This window comes from Panicum virgatum, chromosome 5K (genome assembly GCF_016808335.1).
Source record: "Panicum virgatum strain AP13 chromosome 5K, P.virgatum_v5, whole genome shotgun sequence".
Taxonomy (NCBI): domain Eukaryota; kingdom Viridiplantae; phylum Streptophyta; class Magnoliopsida; order Poales; family Poaceae; genus Panicum; species Panicum virgatum.
This window is the reverse complement of record NC_053140.1, coordinates 11,464,764-11,483,974: the sequence shown is the minus strand read 5'-3', so window position 1 is coordinate 11,483,974 and position 19,211 is coordinate 11,464,764. Positions and strand designations below refer to the sequence as shown.

General features: G+C 45.9%; 4 protein-coding genes across 13 annotated transcripts; 2 read left to right on the top strand and 2 right to left on the bottom strand.

Annotated features, from left to right (window-relative positions):
* Window positions 1-246: 246 nt before the first annotated feature.
* LOC120706320 lies at window positions 247-7,973 on the bottom strand. 10 transcript variants are annotated; one of them, XR_005688246.1, is made up of 8 exons: window positions 7,831-7,973; window positions 6,283-6,331; window positions 3,650-3,955; window positions 3,339-3,537; window positions 3,133-3,250; window positions 1,303-1,465; window positions 796-966; window positions 247-552 (listed from the first exon to the last, which is right to left on the bottom strand). XR_005688246.1 is itself a non-coding variant. In XM_039990937.1 (4 exons), exons 2-4 carry the CDS (start codon window positions 1,340-1,342, stop codon window positions 416-418), a joined length of 348 nt encoding a protein of 115 aa, XP_039846871.1. In that variant the 5' UTR covers window positions 1,343-1,465; window positions 1,853-2,387; the 3' UTR covers window positions 247-415. The 10 variants fall into 10 exon arrangements, 4 of the variants coding, with proteins under 4 accessions (XP_039846871.1, XP_039846874.1, XP_039846873.1 ...); XR_005688245.1 differs by lacking the exons at window positions 6,283-6,331; window positions 7,831-7,973 and adding an exon at window positions 4,052-4,922 and having other exon boundaries at window positions 2,935-3,250; XR_005688248.1 differs by lacking the exons at window positions 6,283-6,331; window positions 7,831-7,973 and adding an exon at window positions 4,052-4,920 and having other exon boundaries at window positions 247-534.
* A 388-nt stretch (window positions 7,974-8,361) lies between these two features.
* Window positions 8,362-9,270, bottom strand: LOC120709685 (translation initiation factor IF-2-like). The gene has a single exon (XM_039995355.1). The coding sequence runs from the start codon at window positions 9,268-9,270 to the stop codon at window positions 8,362-8,364; it is 909 nt and encodes a 302-aa protein (XP_039851289.1).
* A 2,207-nt stretch (window positions 9,271-11,477) lies between these two features.
* On the top strand, window positions 11,478-16,368 carry LOC120706319. The gene is made up of 8 exons (XM_039990936.1): window positions 11,478-12,388; window positions 12,945-13,036; window positions 13,129-13,829; window positions 14,819-14,889; window positions 15,213-15,302; window positions 15,392-15,568; window positions 15,777-15,860; window positions 15,962-16,368. The coding sequence occupies exons 1-7, from the start codon at window positions 11,969-11,971 to the stop codon at window positions 15,828-15,830; spliced, it is 1,605 nt and encodes a 534-aa protein (XP_039846870.1). The 5' UTR covers window positions 11,478-11,968; the 3' UTR covers window positions 15,831-15,860; window positions 15,962-16,368.
* Window positions 16,369-17,007: 639 nt separating this feature from the next.
* LOC120706318 (40S ribosomal protein S5-like) lies at window positions 17,008-18,644 on the top strand. The gene is made up of 4 exons (XM_039990935.1): window positions 17,008-17,198; window positions 17,316-17,587; window positions 18,074-18,277; window positions 18,384-18,644. The coding sequence occupies exons 1-4, from the start codon at window positions 17,121-17,123 to the stop codon at window positions 18,436-18,438; spliced, it is 609 nt and encodes a 202-aa protein (XP_039846869.1). The 5' UTR covers window positions 17,008-17,120; the 3' UTR covers window positions 18,439-18,644.
* The last annotated feature ends 567 nt before the right edge of the window (window positions 18,645-19,211 follow it).

Below are 19,211 nucleotides of genomic sequence, written 5' to 3'. Positions count from 1 at the left end.
ACAAAAGAACGTTTCCGTCGACATCCATCCCCACCTCAATTTTATTTTGGAAGAGAAATAACATGAAACTGGACGTCTTGGAGCTTGGCGGAAACTGCACGTTTCGCCTCTCAAATCTCAATTTTGAGAGGACCCCACACCCTGTAGCGACTAATATTGGGACGAACGTGGAGTGATGGTGACGTACGGCACCGAATCTCAATCCTCTTGGGATACCGTCGCCTACTCCTATTAGTAAGCTGCCCGTGCTAACGCCACGAATAAATTACATATTTACAAAATAAGCACAGGTTCTAAATGTCCCATCATCACCAACCACAAGTCCATAACTGGAGTTTTTACAAGCATCATCAAACCAAGAGAGTACATCATTTACACAGTTTAATTTCATAGTATCATTTGGATCCTTAATATCCTAGGATAGGATAGCAGAGAACCTAAGCCCTCTCACAGTATTGTTTCCTTGAACAGAGCCACCAGGTACGCTTCCATAGCCGCATGCAGGGTAAGCACTGAATGACGCTGAAAACAGCTCTAAAAATGCAGATAAGTCTGCAAAATTACAAAAGGAGGTTGAGAACAGAGAACAAAGCCAGCTAAAGAACTGATTTGCAGACAAGGCCATTTGAAACCCAAAGCTGGCTGTTCTAGTTTAATATTTCGGAATGTAGTTTTGGATCCAGTTGCTGAATACATGCTGGACAAGACCAGCTAGAACCAAAAGGCAAACATAGGATGCTCAAGGAACAGACAAAAGCATATGAATCTACCCTACCACAGGACACTTTAGCTTACCTGTACCACTGATCTTTCTAATGGCCATGTTCATGGCATCAGCCACATAGATGTTACCCCTGTCAGCCACTGTAAATCCCATTGGATAGTTCATCCTTGCCTCTCGAACCTTCCCATCAACATGACCAGGAAATCCTTCTGGGGAACCAGCAACAAGCTTGGGCCTGCTATCTACAATGTTCAGCCCAAATTTAGGAGATGAGACAAATCTTGTGTGGCTCAAAATCATTTCAATGACATAGAAAAAATGTGACAGAAAAGATACAGATAGCAGGTGATAAGTATTGCAGGTGACAGAAAAAATGTGACAGAAAAGATACAGATAGCAGGTGAAAAGATACAGAAAAAATGCCAAGAGGAGTAAGGGGGATGACATTATCATAATAGATAGGGGTCAATAATGTCAAGAATATAAGGGCAGCATTGAGTAATCTCGGCTATTACACATACATATAAGGGCAGAAAGGAAAAGAGTGTAACATGTGCACTTCAACATTAGACACTTACCTTTGCATGTTTTTGCTTGGGATGGAGAGCTGACCAACATAAATGTACTTCAGTCTTAACAGATAATATCTAGGAACGTACCCAAGCCGCATAGATTTATCAATGCAATCCCTACAAAATCAATGCAGAGATTCCACCACCATTCTTATCTTCCAAATAATATCTGCAAAATGACCATAAGAGGAGCAGATGGTCCGATACACAGATTTTGTGCATAGATGCTCCTTCTAGTGTCACACGCTTATTAATGCAAAAGGCAAACAAATACCTAGCATATGTTTCGCTCACTCTAGAACTTATAAACGGGTAAAAAAAGATAATATGATTTCTTTACAGTGGGAGCCAAAACGAAATTTTGTAGAAAAGAGATGTTGATGCAATCTCAGCCAATAATATTGGGTTGATTATCTCACGATATGGAAAAAATCTTTTCAAAATGTAAAACGCTTCATGTGATTAATTGATAATTTAGTATCACCACCTAAAGTGCTGCATCTGAAATCCAAAGAAATATATCAAAGACATGGCTACCAGTAAATAGTTGGAGAACCTGCAAGCACAAAGGGTGACATGCCTCGCTGACGTCTGAAGTAGTTAATTCATATTCGTGTACTCCACTGCACCTTATTATCCCAGCATCCAAATTACAGTATGATTCTCCAAGATCGGTGATTTATGATGCCAATCATCCACTGAAATTAATAGGCGGAATAGCCAATTTGGCCTCCGAACTATTACCGAAGGCTCAAATTGGCCCCTGAACTATCAAAATGTCCAATTTGACCCTTAAACTTCTGATTTCCAACTCAATTCCCTCCAGCCTCATGAATTGCTGGACACGTGGACAACTCAAGATGCAAAAAGACTCTCCTACCCCTCCCTAATTCTTTTACCTGGCGCCCCTTCACGGCGTTTCTTGTGTCGCCCCTTTACCTGCTGCATTCAAATTGTTTTGGGTTGACAAGAGGGTGCCACAAAAGCTAAAAGGCAAATTCTATAGGACAGCAATTCGTCCGGCGATGTTATACGGTGCTGAATGTTGGCCTACAAAAAGGCGACATGTGCAGCAACTGAGTGTAGCAGAGATGCGGATGTTGCGGTGGTTTTGCGGGCACACAAGGAGGGATAGAGTCCGGAACGAAGTTATTCGGGATAGGGTCGGGGTGGCACCAATTGAGGAGAAACTTATTCAGCATCGGCTGAGATGGTTTGGACATGTCCAACGAAGGCCTCCTGAGGCGCGGTGCGTAATGGGGTTCTTGAGCGGGTCGATAATGTAAAGAGGGGTAGAGGTAGACCTAAACTGACGTGGGATGAGTTGGTTAAGAGAGACCTTAAGGATTGGAATATCTCTAAAGAGATAGCTTTGGATAGGAGTGCTTGGAGACTAGCTATCAATGTGCCTGAACCTTGAACTTATTTCTTTCGGGTTTCATCTCTAGCCTACCCCAACTTGCTTGGGAAAAAAGGCTATGTTGTTGTTGTATGTTGTTGTTATTCAAATTGTTTTGGGTCTATCATATCTCATGTCCAGAAGCAAAAACATGTTTGATGTCCATGGAAATTAAATGCAAGTGTTTAAAGCATCATGATTATGCGATACAAATGCATATATGCCTTCAAAAAAGGCACCTGAAACTACTTCATCCTGTTCTTTGAATGCAGCGGGCTTCCTTTTTCTTCTAGGATGAGCTTGGCCGGATGCTAATCCACGACCAAGTGAATTGGATTCAATTTTTGCAGAGGCTCGTCCACTTTGTACATTGACTGTTGCTTTTTCATACGAGGAAGTAGTACCAGCATTGGTCTCAATAACAACAGATGCATTACCTCGAGCTGATGCCTTTGCATATGCTTGAGCACTTGACTTGACAAATTTCTAAGCACCTGACTTCGCAGATTTCTGAGCACTCTCTCCAAAGGATATTAGCCTCCTCTTATGACCAGACTGCAAAATAGCAAAGCCAATTTAGGAAAACATTGGTCTTTCTTATGTTGTAGTATTGACGTGAAGGGGCGCCAGGTAAAGAAATTACGGAGGAGTAGGAGAGTCTTTTTGCATCTTGAGTTGTCCACGTGTCCAACAATCCATGAGGATGGACGAGATTGAGTTGGAAATCAGAAGTTTAAGGGCCAATTTGGACGTTTTAATAGTTCAGGGGTCAATTTGAGCCTTCGGCGATAGTTCGGGGGCCAAATTGGCTATTCCGCCAAATTAATACATTCCAAAGGTCTCTGATTCGCACACAACAGGAAAACAGAGATAAGTAATCAATTAATTTACTCACAAACAAGAAGGGTAATAGTAATCTGCAGAGCAGTGCAGGAAGGAGCGAGACTGAATTACCTGAAGACTGAGTGGGCTGGTTCACAAAGCAATGCATTACGGTCAGCACCACATATTGAGGTAGATCAACGCTAGCATTCCAGAAATTCAGGAAAGTGAGCTCCCATTTGAGTACACATACATTGAGGCAGATCAACGCTAGCATCACGGGCTCCCTGCTGCCTCACGCTTCATCTTCAATGACAGTGCATCGAGGCAGCTTTAGCCACCGGTGGCCACGGCCCGTTGCCATCGCGCTCACCATGCACACCAGCGAGGGAGATCAGTGGGCGGGTCGAACATCTGCATCCGGATCTCGAAGAAGAACTGGCGCATTCGTTCGGAGAAGCTGCTGGTCAGGTATTTTGCACGGAAGAAACAAAATCTTTCAATCTGTACACTCGATTAAGAACAGGGAATAACCTGGAGCTCCCTTCCTGTAAGCGGACGAGCCACACCTGGATCGCAATTCTAACGAACCACTCCTGGAGCTCCTCTGCCCGCAGTAAGGCGCCTGGCGTCGCGGCGGAGGAGTCGGAGAGAATGGGGAGGGCGAGCTGGAGAACGGAGGGAGGATCTGCGCGGAGGACCGGAGACACGGACGCGGTTGGTGGCGGCGGGCGACGCGGATGGACTCTGTAGGCTCGATCCGTCCGCGCCTCGCGCCCCGGCGGCGCGTCGGAGGAGGGGGCCGCGGTTGATGGCGGTGGAGGAGTCGGAGTGGAGGAGGGCGTCGGGGGCGGGCGAGGTGGAGGGCCGACGGGAAGAAGAGGTTCGCCTTGACCTGGGGACTGCCGCCGCGCGGCCTGGTTGCTGTCGCGTGGATCATGGCCGTGCCGCCGGGGGGCCGGCGTGCACCCTTGTGTGCGCCCTTGCGCGCGCCCTTGCAGGGGGTTGCCGCTCGCCGGTGCCGGCCGCCGCGGCCTCCCTCGCCCGCGCCGCCCTTGCCCCCATCCTAGATCTAGGGTTCAGGCGAGAGGAAGAGAGATATGCACGCGACCCCGCTGCCTGCTGGCCGCTCCGCCGGGCGTGTTGGCTCGCGGCGGCCATCGAGCTCCGTGTGGAGGTCGCCGACCAGCTCCTTACGGCGGCCATGCGGCCGGCGCGCCGCCTCCCTGCCCGTCGCCGCCCACTCCGCCGAGCGTGCCACGTCGCCCGCTGCCCGCCGGCCGCTCCGCCTGGTGCATCGCCTTGCCGCCTGCCGTTGGCTCGGCCCGGCCTGGCGCCCTAGCCCTGTGGCAGGGGGCTGCTGTCGGCGAGATGGGGGGAGGCGGGAAGGTGCGGGGGGAGGCGGCAGCAGGGTTCACCTTCCCAGGTAAAGCGATTTTCGCCAACTAGCGATATCGGTAAACCGGCGGTAAATCGCCGAAAACCGTTAGAAACCGCTCGAAATGATAATTCAAATTCAAAAAACCGGTAACCGTTGTTTACCGACCGGTAATCGATGTTTACCGACCGGTAACCGTCGTTTTTAACCGGTAAACACCGTATGACTTTGGAAAATTAAAAATTTTGGCAGCATTTCACCGTAATTTTGTAAATATCATTACTGATGGTATATATCAAACAATTATATAACATTTACACATACATAGAATAGAAGTTCATATCCATAAAAATAGAAATTCACATCCAAAGTCCATATAGATCATCACAACAATAGTCCATGCAAATCATCACAACCATAGTCCTCACAAACCATCATTGTCAATATATATAATACATAGTAGTGGTTTCCGGTCCAAATGAACAAATGAAAATATATGTACATATTTGAAATATGAACACACATATATACATATAGCTAAAATGAACAAATTAACATCCAACTACCATGAACAAATGGATCCATATAGCTAATATGAACACATGTTTTTGAATATAGCTACACAACAAACATCTAAAAATCAATGTAAAATCAAGAAATACTCACAATGCAGTGGTTTCCGGTCCAAACGCACCGATTTCCGCTCGGAAAACGCCGAATACCGCTCGGGATTAGAGGATACCGCTCGGGATTACCGGTCCGAAAGTTTTTTTATTTTTGAGTGCCCAAATAGTCAAATATTTGAACATGTTCTATATTAGAATGATGTATGTCATCTCTACTTTCTTACCATATTTTTTTCTTTTTTATTTCAAATATTTTTGAAATTTTTAAATTCGGGCGAAATTTTTCGAAATTTACCGCCGGTATGGGTTGCCGCCTAGTAGCGGTATCGGTAAAAATCGGCGGTAACCGGCGGTTACCGATCGGTAAGGAAAACACTGGGCGGCAGGAGGCGTGGGGTGGGGTGGACGTGAGATGCGAGTGAACCACAGTCGATAGAAAAATTTCGGGTCCAGAACAACGGAGCAGGCTTCCACGCGTTGAAGGCTGGATGGGCTGGCCGTCGGATCACATTGAGTGCTGGCAAGGACCGCTGTGAGCCGTAGATTCTGATACGCATGAATTGCTGGGTACAAATTTGTGAGTGCAAAATGTTGTGGCTCCTTAGCGGGGGAGTTTTTTTTTGTGTGGACCTTGCGAAACTAGTAAGTGGCCGTGCTCACGCTACGGCCAACTTGTAAGAACAGAAATAAGCATAGTGACATCAACCAAAACTGAATTGCAACAATGAGCAAACTAAAGCAGATGTCAATGATCTGCTTACACATTTTAAAGATCCCAGACATGTTCAGCTGTTGCAAGAAATTCATGACCTGCAAAAGAACATTGGAGTTATATGAGCATCAATGATTAGGCCATGTCTTAGTTATTTCATCAGATCAGAGGCATATATTTAAATATTTATTTATAATCACCTCCCTTCTAACAAGTCTCCGAGGCAAAACAAGGGATGGATTTTCTGAATGATATATAATGAATTGCTTGTAAGACCAAAAAACAAAATTCTTTTGAGGCAGATGCATTTGCTTTTCTGGTAGCACAATGCTTCTAGCATGGACAGCACAGAAAAATCGAAATACTAAAGAGTGTTTGTCAAAAAAAATGTCAAGCTTAAAAAAATAAACAGTCAGCAAGTATATAACTCCAAACTGTAGAACAAAACAGCAGGTACAGCTTGATTAATCTGGTTACTACCAAGGTATAGCGATACTTTCAGCTAATGGCAAAAGAATACTGTTATCAAACATTTATTGTTTATCATGCTGTAATGATATAACTTCTTTCAACCTTTCAGCATTATCACAATATCAAGCTTTTGGCAATTCAGAGACGTAAGTATGTTTGCTGAAGGCGTACTTGTTTACCATATGGATACCACTTACAATTAATCTTGATTGTTTTGTGCATTATAAAAATGAACAAAAATACCCAACAAAGGGTACTTAAAACAGTTCAGTTGTGCCAATCAGGTCCATGAACTTGAATCGTAGTGCGAAAGAACTCTGAGTTTTCTCAGTTCGTCAGTTGCATCAATTATGAACTAACATCACGTGATGATCATCATTGATAAGAAAACATATGAGATAAGCACCATGCATTACCCCTGCCTCATCTTGATTGGTTTATAGATTTTGCTTACAATTCAGCATATTTCAGCTAGCTTATCATTAGTTTTAACTTTGAAGAAAAGAGGCAAATATTTACATTCAAGACCAGCTGAACATTCTCATGCAACCAGGCGTAGGCCAAAGAAAATCCTAGTTAGGCATACTGCAACTCCAATATTCAGTTATAGTTTTAGCTTTCTTAGCGGAAGACATGCATGTATAAAAAGCATCATTCTGCTAGATAGATGTATCAGAATGATTTGGTGGTTTTGACAGAAACTATTTTCAGAAAGGTTTGGTGTATGTGTTTACGTGCTTAAAAACAGATGACAGAAACTATTTTCAGAAAGGTTTGGTGTATGCGTTTAAGTGCTTAAAAACAGATGCAGCTAACAGCTATTATATAAAGCTATTGTATGCAATTTAGGGTACTATATGTATTAGCATGTTGAAGACAATTGGAAATTATTTGCGTTCAGGACCAGCTGAATAATCTGATAGAACCAGGGGGCACACATAATCTAGTTTTTTCCATTCTGCTATAACATTAGTTATGTGACAGAACCATTGATGTGAAAGGGGGATAAATCTCTACAGCAAAATAGAAGTGATGTAGCAGACTACATATTGCATACAGATAATGAACAAATGTCCATCGTACATGATGAAAAGGCTCGCACTAAATTACAGATCAACGAACTTACACTGAAATTAGATAGAGAGTTTGCAGTTACGTCCGAACACTCCAAAAATCTAGAACTTCCTGCAGGAACACAAAAACACATTGAATCCGCATTTTTTGATCAATTTGATATCCGCAGTTGCATGAAGGGGAAGACGATGGCGGCGGCGGGTGTGGAACTGTGGATCGCGCACGTTGAAGCCAGCGGCGCGTTGAAGCCTTTTCCCGTGGGTCGTCCGATTTCCAAGCAATCAAATCTGGACCATTCATTCTGGTGTGGGGGGATTTCCTGGGTAGGTTTTGTTGGTGCACAAAGAAACGGTCTCTCAGTGGGGGGCAGTTTGCGGGGTGGCTACAGAAAAGTTTCAATCGGTGCTTTATTGGATGGAGGATGGATTTGCATATGTACTTTAGGCTCTCCGCACTCGTCATACTCCAAATTTACTCCCTAAAAAAATATTCTTACTTGGTGTCTTGGTCATCGAGATTCTCTTTTCTATATTCAGTTTCTCCGCGTTCATTCACTCTCTAAATTTCTACTCTATACCAACTACTACGGGTGGAGCCGACGTGTCATAATTATTTTTTCTTTTTTTACCCCCCCTCCTTCCCCACTCTCTCTCCCACCGCGGCCCCTCTCTCTCCCTCCCTCCCTTCCTTTCTCCCTCCCTTGCCAGCGCTCGGCGAGCCCGCGGGACGGCGAGCGACAGCCATCGTGCGCGGCCTCCCTGCACCTCGCGGCGAGGTAGAGCGGCAGCGCGGCGGGCCCGCGAGGCTGCCGCGACGTCGCGTGGCGGGACGGCGCGAGGCCGGCCGCGCCGAGGCGGAGAGGCAGCGGCGATCTCGAGCTCGAACCCGGAGGTGGCGCCAAGGCGGAGCAGCGCGCGGCCGAAGGTGCCGACGGGCGTCCGGGCACCGGCGGCGCCTCCCTGGTGCAGGGCGGGCGGAGCTCGCCGCGAGCAGGGGCCGAGTGCGCCGGGCTCCCTCGGGCCGAGCTGCAGCGGCGCGGCCGGGCAGCGGCGGGGGGTGCCCGCCCCTCCCTGGCGAGCTGCTCTGCTGCTCGAACTTGCCGTGGCGGTGCTCGGGCGCCGCCGCCCTGCTCTGCTCTGCTCGCCCCCTCCCCCGCAGCTTGCAGCAGCGCGCGCGTCCGAGCCTCTCTACCCCTCCGCCCGGGGCCATGGAGGCCGGCCACTGCCCCTCCGCCGTCTCTGCCCTCCTTGTCCACCCTCTCGGCTGCGGCGGTGCGGCGCGGCCGAGCCTGCCCGCACCGGACCGGGTGCAAGGGGCTAGCGGCCGCGGACGGGCTCGGCCCCCTCACCGGTGCGCTGGACGAGCGGTGGGCGAGCGGGGCCGAGGTCCCCGACGAGCAGCCCTGGATCTCGCGGGCGAGCGAGGCGGCTGCGCGCGCGTTGCGCGGGGCCCGCGTCACGCTGGGCGGTAGCTTCTGTATTGCGCCGGGCATGGCGGACGGGACTCTCGTCCGCAACGCTTGCGGATGGAATAGAGAGCCCCGCTGCAGCAAAAAATTTCTCTATCCCATACTCAAGGACGGGATACAGATCCCCAGTGCGGAGAGCCTTAGTCGATGGACTTGCTTGCCCTATCAACATTTTCTTCACCCTATACCATTTCTCTCTATTCCATTCAAATTTCCTTTAACCTTAGGAATTGAAGGATAGCGCCCACAATGAGTGGCGGAGGACAGAAAAAAAATTAAGGTAAGACGAAGTCAATGAAGCTTTTGCTTTAGAATTTTAGTTTCTGCCGTTCAATCCAAAGCTCCTCAAATCAGCATTGTTCCATCATGGCACATCACTAAGTTACCAAAGTAAATAAGGGGGGAAATGAAAAGGTGCAGAAATCAGTTTGGTAGCCTCATTTTAGCTTTGACCTTGTGTTTGACTGTTTTCCCCTGATCGTTTTTTCGTCTCTAATCGTGAATCCCATCTATTTCTGTGGAGACGGGAAGTCGCCGAGCAGTCAACAAGGCAAGGAACTCGTTCACTTCGATGGACTCTGGGTAGACTTGTGGATGGGCTTAATCGAAAAGTAGAGTTGGCCCATTATAAAAATCCCATGAGTTCCCATCACACCATCTCACTCAGCTTTGGTGAACTCCCAAAAAAAAAAAACCTCAGCTTTGGTAAACGGCGGACAGTGCACCATCGAAGTTCTGGGGATTTTGGCAGAAAAAAAAAACACCTTGCCTTACCGGGTCCTCCGCACCTGCCCACAATTAAGATGATGAGTATCTATTTTCTTTTTTAAAAAATATCATACAAGCCCGTGCATCCCTAAAATTCATTTAGATTTCATAAGGTGCGATCATTTTTTTCAGAATGGATAGGTATGACATTTTAACCTTAGGATTAAAATCTTATAGGCCTCTGCTGTTCTATAAGGAAGGCCTTGTTCATTTTCTCTACAGGGACGCTTTTAGCTACTTGTATACTCTTATCTAAAAAATAAGTCATTCTAGAAATTCCAAAACATAAGTGGTTTGTGCATGGCGGCCGGCTTCTCAAGCAAGGGCACCTGGACCAGCGCTGGCCGTTGTCTGGTAGACGTCCATCGGCAAGAATACCTGCTTCCAGGTTAGAAGCATCCTCCGCTGTAGACGAACGATTTAGGAACGACCAAACCAAGCCAAACTATTCTTCTTTTTCAAACCAAAACCAAACCAAATTGATAGCTAGAGCAATTGTTTCCACCAAACTCAACAGAGACTAAAGCAAAAATCCAAATTGCTCAATCTGGTTTTCACCCGAACCATTAGCAGCATGATATGCACATACACTTTCTAAATAAGATACGATGACTTATTTTTTGATAAATTATAAATCATAGAATGATTTGTTTTCTGGGACAGAGGGAGTACCTCTATACAAATTTGATGCGCATTGCTATATAGACCAACGTCAAAAAACATTCTAGTGTGGGGTTTACAAAACCTTTCTTCATCGTTTTCTATAGGAATTTTACATGAGAAAAAAATTAGAAATTATAGAAAATTAAAAGGAGTTGAAGGTGTGCTGTGTGTGTCTAAATTCCTCACAAAATTGCTATTTGGCTCCTTTTCTCGATACGAGGGCATCCAATTTCCATTACCAAGATAATGGAAATACAATATTATTTTTGTAACGACCCGGTCCGGGATAATGGCTAAGATCTACTCTGCATGTTGAGTAAATCACACCTACTAAATAACTCTCTTACGTTTTCGTCTTCGCTTTACACAAAAAATTCGAACCAGAGTTACCCACGACCGAGCTTTTAGCTGGTCTGGTTGGTTCGGTACAGATTCGACTATGCGTGGGAATACTGTGCCGAAGCTACAGTACCCCTGCCGACTGCAGTACCCGAGCTACAGTATTTGCTACAGAAATCCGAATTTTGGCCCGGCCCATTGGGCTGGGATGTTACAGTTTTGAGCGACAAAGCTCGATCTGTCTAACAGCATCTGGACTTCAAATTGTTATTTTGGTTCTAGTTTCAGTTTCAAATAGCTGATCCCGTATCAAATCCTACCTGTCAACGACATTCCATAGTAGAAAAAAAAATAAAGGAGCAGAATGAGCTGGCCGACAACGGCTCGTATCTACCCTGAGCTCGTGCAGTATCTTTGTTGAGTACACTTTGTTGAGTTGAGCAAGCTGTCTCAAACTCTGATGAAGGAACCTGGTGGACTCTTCTCTTGTCCATCTGCAGCTCTCTCGTCTCCTTCGCCCCCACCCCGGCCACCACCTCCAGCCTGCCAGCCGAGAAAAAAAAAAGCAGGCGGGGAAGGGGGTGATTGGATTGGAGGCTTGGAGCTGGCACCTGGCGGCACAAAGCACAGCAAAGCAAAGCACCCGATTCGATTCCTACCCACCCGGCTTTTTTTCCAACCATCCTTCCATGGGTTTCTTGCTTGATCGATCTTGATTGCCCGCCTCAGCTCCTTCCCTCTCCTCTTCTCCTGACTTCTCGCTCTTGCCGGTGGCTGGAGGAGGCGACGCCGAGCTGGCTGCCCGCCTACCGGCCGGCCGGCGTTGTGGTCGATCGGGTTAGGCAAAGCAATTTCGCATGGCAATTTAGCCAAGCGCGGCGATTGGTTGAGCCGTCTTCCACCATTGCGTCGGTCTTGCCTCGCCGGCAGCGGAAAGGCGCTTTCTTGGGCCATGGCGTGCGCGGCGGCGCGCATGTTCGCCTACAACGCCACCCTCTGCGCCTGCGACCCCGGGTACTACCTCCGCGCCAACGGCAGCAGCGGCGGCGGTAACGGCAGCAGCAGCTGCGTGTCGCTGCCGGGCGGCAGCGGCGGCGGCGGGTTCGGCGACTGGCAGGTGGGGTCGGTGGGCGCGACGCGGAACCAGAGCTTCTACTTCCTGACCCCCGTCCTCTCCCTCGACGTCGTCCGCCGCCTCACCCAGTCCCAGGCCGTCCTCCTCTGGGCGGCGCTCGCCGCGCTCCTCTCCTGGCTCGCCTTCTGCGCCGGCGCGAGGCTCGCCGGCCACGACCCCGCCCGCCACAAGAAGCTCTTCGATGCCCGGTTCTGGATCAGCCGCCTCGACTGCATCTTCGACAACCACCACTACGCGGTCCGGGTCCCCTTAAACCCACTGCTGCAACATCTCATTAATTCCCTTCCGTTTTTGTTTCATTCACATTTTTACTCGCAAGATTTCATCTGCAACCAATTTCTGTCGATTCTCGTGAATAATCGGCTTGCATTTTTTAATTCGCTTCCCTGCCCCTCTGCTGCTGCTTATTCTTTCCGGTCGGGCCAATCAATACGCTTGGTTTGCTTCGCTGTCGCGTTTCGGGTTAATCCATCTTTGATTGCTTCGCCGCTTTGTGCACGCGTTTTTTACGCCTTGGGTTGCTTCGTTTCCGTGGCACTGCTGTGGGGATTTCTTGGAAATTCCCCTTCCTTTCTGGGTCAACTTGACCTCTCCATTTCTTCTTGCCCTTGACGTTCCTATGTGGGTCATGGACTCATGTCCCTGCTTTACCTTCCAACCATACGCACATTACACACAATTGCGTCAGCACTCATCACATGGAACATTTATCTTATTTATTTCTAGCAAAATTCCCTCTTCGTCTTGTTTTTCTCCACTGAAAGTTGTATTATTGTAACTTCTGGAAAACCAGGATGATCAACAAGTACTGAAGAAAAGAAAAACAGAGCTGGGTGGCACGTTCTCTGTGGCTACCTTGATACTCTTCCTCGGACTAGTCACCGTGTAAGTGATGTTCATAATTTTTCATATTGGCATTAGCTGCTCCTTGGTGTTTGGTACTAAAGTTCAAGGATTACTCTACTTGATTGTCACAGGCTGCTGTATCAAGCCATCAAAAGACGCAATGTTGAAGTACATCGAGTTAAACCAGCCAATGCTCCGGATTTGCTAAATTTTGTGAACGATCTCGAGTTTCACATAACCACTGTCTCAAGCATGTCCTGCGCACAAGCAGTCGCACCTTCTACAATAGCAATGGGAACTCCTGGGTTTATGGACTTCAGGGTGCAGCCTCTGTCAACACTCTTGAGCTACAGTTGTCAGAACACGAGCGATGGGCCATCTATTACGCTTAAGTGCAATGGCTGCCGAATCCCTCCAAGAGACCAATATGTATCCTGGCAGTTTGTTGACCTGCCAAGGCAACCAGCTGCCGCTGTTGGCTTCCAGTTTAATCTGACTGCAAAGCAACATGGAGATAACAGTGACGTCAGCTTTGTGAGTGGTACTATAAGCTCCAACAATTTCGTTGATGACAAGCTGAAGACTTTCAGAGGGCGAGACTCCAACGTGCTCAAGATTCAATTGTTTCCTCAAATATACAACAACCATCATGGCTTGAGGCTCTTGCAGCCACTCCTTCAGGACTTCACTCAAGGTTCTACCTTTTCAGATGTGAGCAGCTTAAATGCTTCCCTGCAGAACCCTAGCGATGGAGTGATAAATACTACACTCTACATAAGTTATCTTTCTGACTATATCGTGGAGATCAGCAATGAAAATGTGTTAGGCCCAGGTGAGCATCTCATGAAGCCAAACATCACCCTTCTTTTGTGTATATATTGCATAATTTATGGTTCTGGTCTATGGAGCAGGAAAGTGTTTATGTTCTCAATGACAACATACAAATCATGATATCAATGTAACTACAGATCACATTACTACATACCTCAGAGTCTTGATTGTTTAGATGTAGACAATGAAGTGTACTGTTGATTTAGCTGTTCGAAGTATTCAGTTCTTGCATTTATAGTTTGGCATGTAGAAAATTTCGTTCCAAATTGCTATTGGTCTCATTAGTCGAGCAATAGTGCATAGCTTTCTGAAATTAACTCAATCCTGAACATGGTATTGTAACTCATAGATCATTGCTTCTCCAGCTCTAAAAATACTTTAACCCTTTCTTTTTTCTTATTCCCTTCAATAAAACATTTCACTCTTCTATATAAATATAAATTCAATATGAACGATTGATTCAGATAGATTTTTTCATTTTGATTTGATTTGAGATATTTTGTTTTTTTATTTGTTAATAATTTAAGAATAAATAGTTCACTAAGGAGAATCATAACAAATGAAATTTCTAATTCAGATTAGAAAACAAAGAATGAATATCAAGCGTTATAGTATGATTTTGAATACTCTAACAAAGGAAGGCGGAAGAGAGAGAAACTTTTGGATATATTCATTACCCAAGAGCACATTATCGTTTCTGCAGGTTTATTTGTCCAGAAGCATGTTTTAGGTCAATTCATAGGTTTATTTCCTATGTATGACCTTGAAAATTAAAACAACCATAAAGCATAATGAAGCAAGAGACGAAACCTTTGCGTCCTCTCAGTTATATACTTGTTTGGTAATCATGTGGGCCCATATGAAAATGTTGTCTCAAGCCCCCATCAGAAATCACTACTGTCAATACAAGTTACGAAGTAGAATTTGAGCTAATGATCTGTATACTTCCACTTTATTTTCCTTGCATCTAATGATAGCTGTTACCTGCAGTTAGTATAATTGCAAGTATTGGTGGCCTGTATGCCTTCAGTGTGGCAATTTTTCTGTGCCTCATGGCTCAAGTAAGTTATCCTACATGTATTTATGGTTATATTGTGTCAGTACTTTGCATCATTTTTATTTGTCAGTGAAACTAGACATATCACGTTACAATTTTGCCTGCAACATTGATATGAAATTTGATTTCTTTAAATTCCATTTTTACCATGTACTGGTTCATTTCAGATTCATCGATACAAGTATTTGCTATTACTGTTCACATAGTCACACCTCACAATACTTGACCCTTTGTGACTCTAAGGAATAACCATGTATTTTCTGTGCATTAGCGTGGATAACGATTTAGCATGCAACCATGTGCATGATTAACAAGTTGACATTTCAGTGCGAAGGAAGAATAAAGAGGCTCCGTGACGAGGATACCAGAATGCTGAAAATTCTGAGCAAACAACGTGCTCAGAGAAATTGGAGCAAGGTAAATCACATCTTGATCAAAGGATGAGCATTATATCTACCCGACTGCCTGCTTGATCAATAAGCCATATTGATCTCGCTGCTTTACAGGTGCGGAAGTTTGTCATGTACACCTGGGGTCCTAGCAACTTGGATCCAAATGATAGAAGTGGCAAGTGGCCTGAAGGTTCAATGATGGATTCACTCCATGGATCCTTCCACAAGAGAAGAAAATCTATTAGAAGAGGAACCTCCAATGGAAGCAAACCCAAGAAGCCTGCTGATATGGTACAGTTTTTCTTCTTCTTCTTCAGTAGATCTTCATATATCAGGCATTTAGTGCAGTTGAATATGTTTGCACCAGTTATGTACTTTGTGCAGCTTAGGAACGTTCATTTCTCCTCCCATTCAATTTGCTTAATGATGCTCGTACTATACTTTAGTAGTTTGGTTAAACTTCCTGAGGAATAAATCTGTGTAATGGTACCTGTCGCAGGCAATTGAAATCGAAAGAGTTGGGGAGATACAGCAGCCAAGCAGTTCTAGATAGCCTTGATGGATGGAGGTTCTGGATGCAATGGTTCGTTGTAGTGTAGTGCCTTAACTAAACACACAGCTGTCTCTGCATAGATATAACCTATCCCTTTCTGTAATCTTGAATGAAACCTTTTTGTGCTGCAGCAACATCTGTGATCACGAGCGACAGTTCCGACACGACCATGCTCCCGGAGAGGGGTTGTCTATATCAAGAGTGTAGTTAGAGAAAAGTGGCAATTGTACAGTGTGGTTGCAGGGTTGTAGCTTGGGGGTTGGCTGATTGGGGGATGCTGCTGGTTAGGATGCTGAGGGAGGGCGAATTGTATTGCCGGTTTAAGTTGGAGCTGGCTGCTCCAGGTCTGCTCAGGTGTCCGTGTTCCCCTTTGATTTCTGAGACGGGATTGCTATTCTTTTGTTGAATTTGTAGATGGTGATTGGTGACTATCCATGTATCAATGTATGCATTTGATTGGAGCACTCCCTTTCACCTCTCCTGATGCCAATTTGCAATTTATAAATGGGGAAGAGACGAGGAAACATATGATTATTCTCTTTTTTTTTTTCTCATGGAATGGACAATCAATCGTTTTGTTTCATTTTATATAACTGATGCGTTTTGTGAATGTGATGGATTCAGCTCCACATTTTGCAACTTAACGGCTCAGTTTGAATGTGAGAAAACAAATCATGTTATTCGTCTTTGTATTTGTAAAGTTTATTTTTTAGAAACATTTTTTGTACACATTTAGGGAAATAATTAATGTTTGCGGGATTTTTTTTAAATTTGGAAACAAAGTTCAGGCAGCACTGCAGCAGGGCAACATGGTGTTTTCTTTTGGGGAGGGCCTTTCTTGTTTTTTTTAGCCTTTCTTTATTTCTTCCTTTTTTTTTATATAAGGGCCTTTCTTGCTTTTTTTACAAGATGTTTTTTTTGTTTTTTTTTAATGTTATAAGATGGCCTTTCTTGCTTGCTTGGTTACCATTCCATTCTTAAGAACGAAACACAGTTGAGAAAGCAAGCCCAATTAGAATTGGCCCACTTGTCATCTGAGTAAAAAAGGCTGGTGGGCTCAAAGACCCTGAAGCCCGCTCTGGTTAGGTGGCATGGGCCGACCATCAGGGTCCGTCCAGCAAACGAGCGGACAGCCGTCGGATCAGAAACCCTAGCCCGGGAGGCATTCCCCTATTAAAACCCGCCTCTCCCACCCGCCGCGAGCCGAGTCTTTGCTAGGGTTTCCTCGCTCCCCGCCGCCGCCGCCTCCTCGCCACACGCCCGCAGCGCGTCCCTCCCTCGTTCTCGGCCATGGCGGAGGTGGAGCAGCCGCTGCAGCAGCAGCAGGATGTGAAGCTCTTCAACCGCTGGACCTTCGACGATGTCCAGGTACGCGAATTGCTCCCTCACCCCTCCCGCTACGATTCTCTAGCCCCCGCCGCCCCCGCCGCCGCCTCGTCCTGCTGCTGCTAGCGGAGGATTGAACTGTCGCGATGGGATCTCCAGGTGAACGACATCTCGCTGAACGACTACCTGGCGGTGTCGGCGACGAAGCACGCGACCTACCTGCCGCACACCGCGGGGCGCTACTCGAAGAAGCGGTTCCGCAAGGCGCAGTGCCCCATCGTCGAGCGCCTCACCAACTCGCTCATGATGCACGGCCGCAACAACGGCAAGAAGGTCATGGCCGTCCGCATCATCAAGCACACCCTGGAGATCATTCACCTGCTCACCGACGCCAACCCCATCCAGATCGTCGTCGACGCGATCATCAACAGGTCCCCTTTGTCTCTCTTGTCATCACTCCATCTGATTCGTTGTTCCTGGCCTAATAACTGCTGGAGTGTAGTGTGACTATCTGTTTGTTCCTTTATTGGACTCTGATGTCACCAAATTGTAACTTGTTTCCTGGTTCGACTCAGTTATTTGATAACTTAGTTCCATGATGGTTCTAGTTAGTTAGTTGATTGTCTCTGGTAGCATGATCTAGCAGAAATGCCGAGCAGTTTAAATTTAAAATGAGGAGTTTATGAGAAATGATTGTCTCTGGTAGCATGATTCACTTAATTGTTGACAATCTATTCATTCTATTGTCTGGTGTGTTATCTCATAGTAGTTTTCAGCCTTTTGTTATGGTGCTTGTTATTTGCTCTGGTGTTGTTAAATTTTGTTGAGACTGTTTATAGCTATATCAGACGTTTGGAGAGTTGGTGACGTGTTGCTTTTGAGATTTCAAACTAACATGGCTTGCTGTTGTCTTGCAGTGGGCCACGTGAGGATGCCACCCGTATTGGTTCTGCTGGTGTTGTGAGGAGGCAGGCTGTGGATATCTCGCCCCTGAGGAGGGTGAACCAGGCCATCTACCTCCTAACAACTGGAGCTCGGGAGAGCGCTTTCAGGAACATCAAGACCATTGCTGAATGCCTTGCAGATGAGTTGATCAATGCTGCTAAGGGCTCATCCAACAGGTATGTAAACTGTCTTGAGTTCATTTTTGTTTTCTTGTTTCCTATCTTCATGTTTTGTGTCGACCCATGCAATCTGAATCTGCCCTCATTTGTATACTTGTTGCAGCTATGCCATCAAGAAGAAGGATGAGATTGAGCGTGTTGCCAAGGCCAACCGTTGAGTGGAGCTTGTGTATCTTGGTGCAATGGAGTCATGTTATGTCATTGGCAGTTGTTTTGGTTCATGTTTTACCCGATGTTTAAACTTTTTTGAGACCTAGCTAAGGTTTTGCTTTGAATGAACAATGAAAATTACTGAGAAATGTTGTCGTTTGGGGGCAGAAATGCCAGGTGCCTGATTTATTGAACACCAGATCTTGTTCTTATATGCCTGAATTCTTTGATGCATGCGAGCGGGGTGAATGTTTTCTGTCATGACGCACTGCTTGGCTTGCTAGGGTTTAGTCATCCGCAGACCGCAGCTACTCTCAGAACCGTTTATTCTGTTTTGCCCATTGCATGTTCTCTGTTTTTGGGGTGTGTTATAGGCTTATGGCAATCATATCAGCTGTTGAATTGTGTGGATTGTATTGGTTGATGTTCGGTGTTTTGTGAATGATGCAAGTTGTACAACTGTACTGTCTATTCGTTTGAAGTTAGTTTTAAGCTACTAATAACCGAACAAACTTTGCTTTTTTAGACTTGCGGTCCAATAGGAAATTTTGGCAATTATGAAAAAAAAACTCGCATGTAGTTCGGTTTGAAGCAAGTGCCTCAGCAAATTCTAAATCTGGCTCATGCTCATGCTAGTTGGTTAGAAGTAACAGGGTATTTGGGCAGATGTTGAGCTTCGTGTCCATGATAGTTCGAAGAAAGGACTTCTTCCAAACATTCAACTTGCCAGATCCTGAAACTAAATTGTTCTGTTGTTGCGTGAAACCTGTTTCTTGTTTTC

Coding starts and splice junctions, on each gene's coding strand:
- LOC120706320 (XM_039990938.1), bottom strand. CDS start 1,342: ATGTTGGTCAGCTCTCCATCCCAAGCAAAAACATGCAAAG. Junction 967..1,302: donor CCAAGCAAAAACATGCAAAG/GTAAGTGTCTAA, acceptor TGAACATTGTAG/ATAGCAGGCCCAAGCTTGTT. Junction 553..795: donor TAGAAAGATCAGTGGTACAG/GTAAGCTAAAGT, acceptor GTAATTTTGCAG/ACTTATCTGCATTTTTAGAG.
- LOC120709685 (XM_039995355.1), bottom strand. CDS start 9,270: ATGCCCGGCGCAATACAGAAGCTACCGCCCAGCGTGACGCGGGCCCCG.
- LOC120706319 (XM_039990936.1), top strand. CDS start 11,969: ATGGCGTGCGCGGCGGCGCGCATGTTCGCCTACAACGCCACCCTCTGC. Junction 12,389..12,944: donor TCGACAACCACCACTACGCG/GTCCGGGTCCCC, acceptor CTGGAAAACCAG/GATGATCAACAAGTACTGAA. Junction 15,303..15,391: donor CTCAGAGAAATTGGAGCAAG/GTAAATCACATC, acceptor GCTGCTTTACAG/GTGCGGAAGTTTGTCATGTA.
- LOC120706318 (XM_039990935.1), top strand. CDS start 17,121: ATGGCGGAGGTGGAGCAGCCGCTGCAGCAGCAGCAGGATGTGAAGCTC. Junction 17,199..17,315: donor GGACCTTCGACGATGTCCAG/GTACGCGAATTG, acceptor TGGGATCTCCAG/GTGAACGACATCTCGCTGAA. Junction 17,588..18,073: donor GTCGACGCGATCATCAACAG/GTCCCCTTTGTC, acceptor GTTGTCTTGCAG/TGGGCCACGTGAGGATGCCA.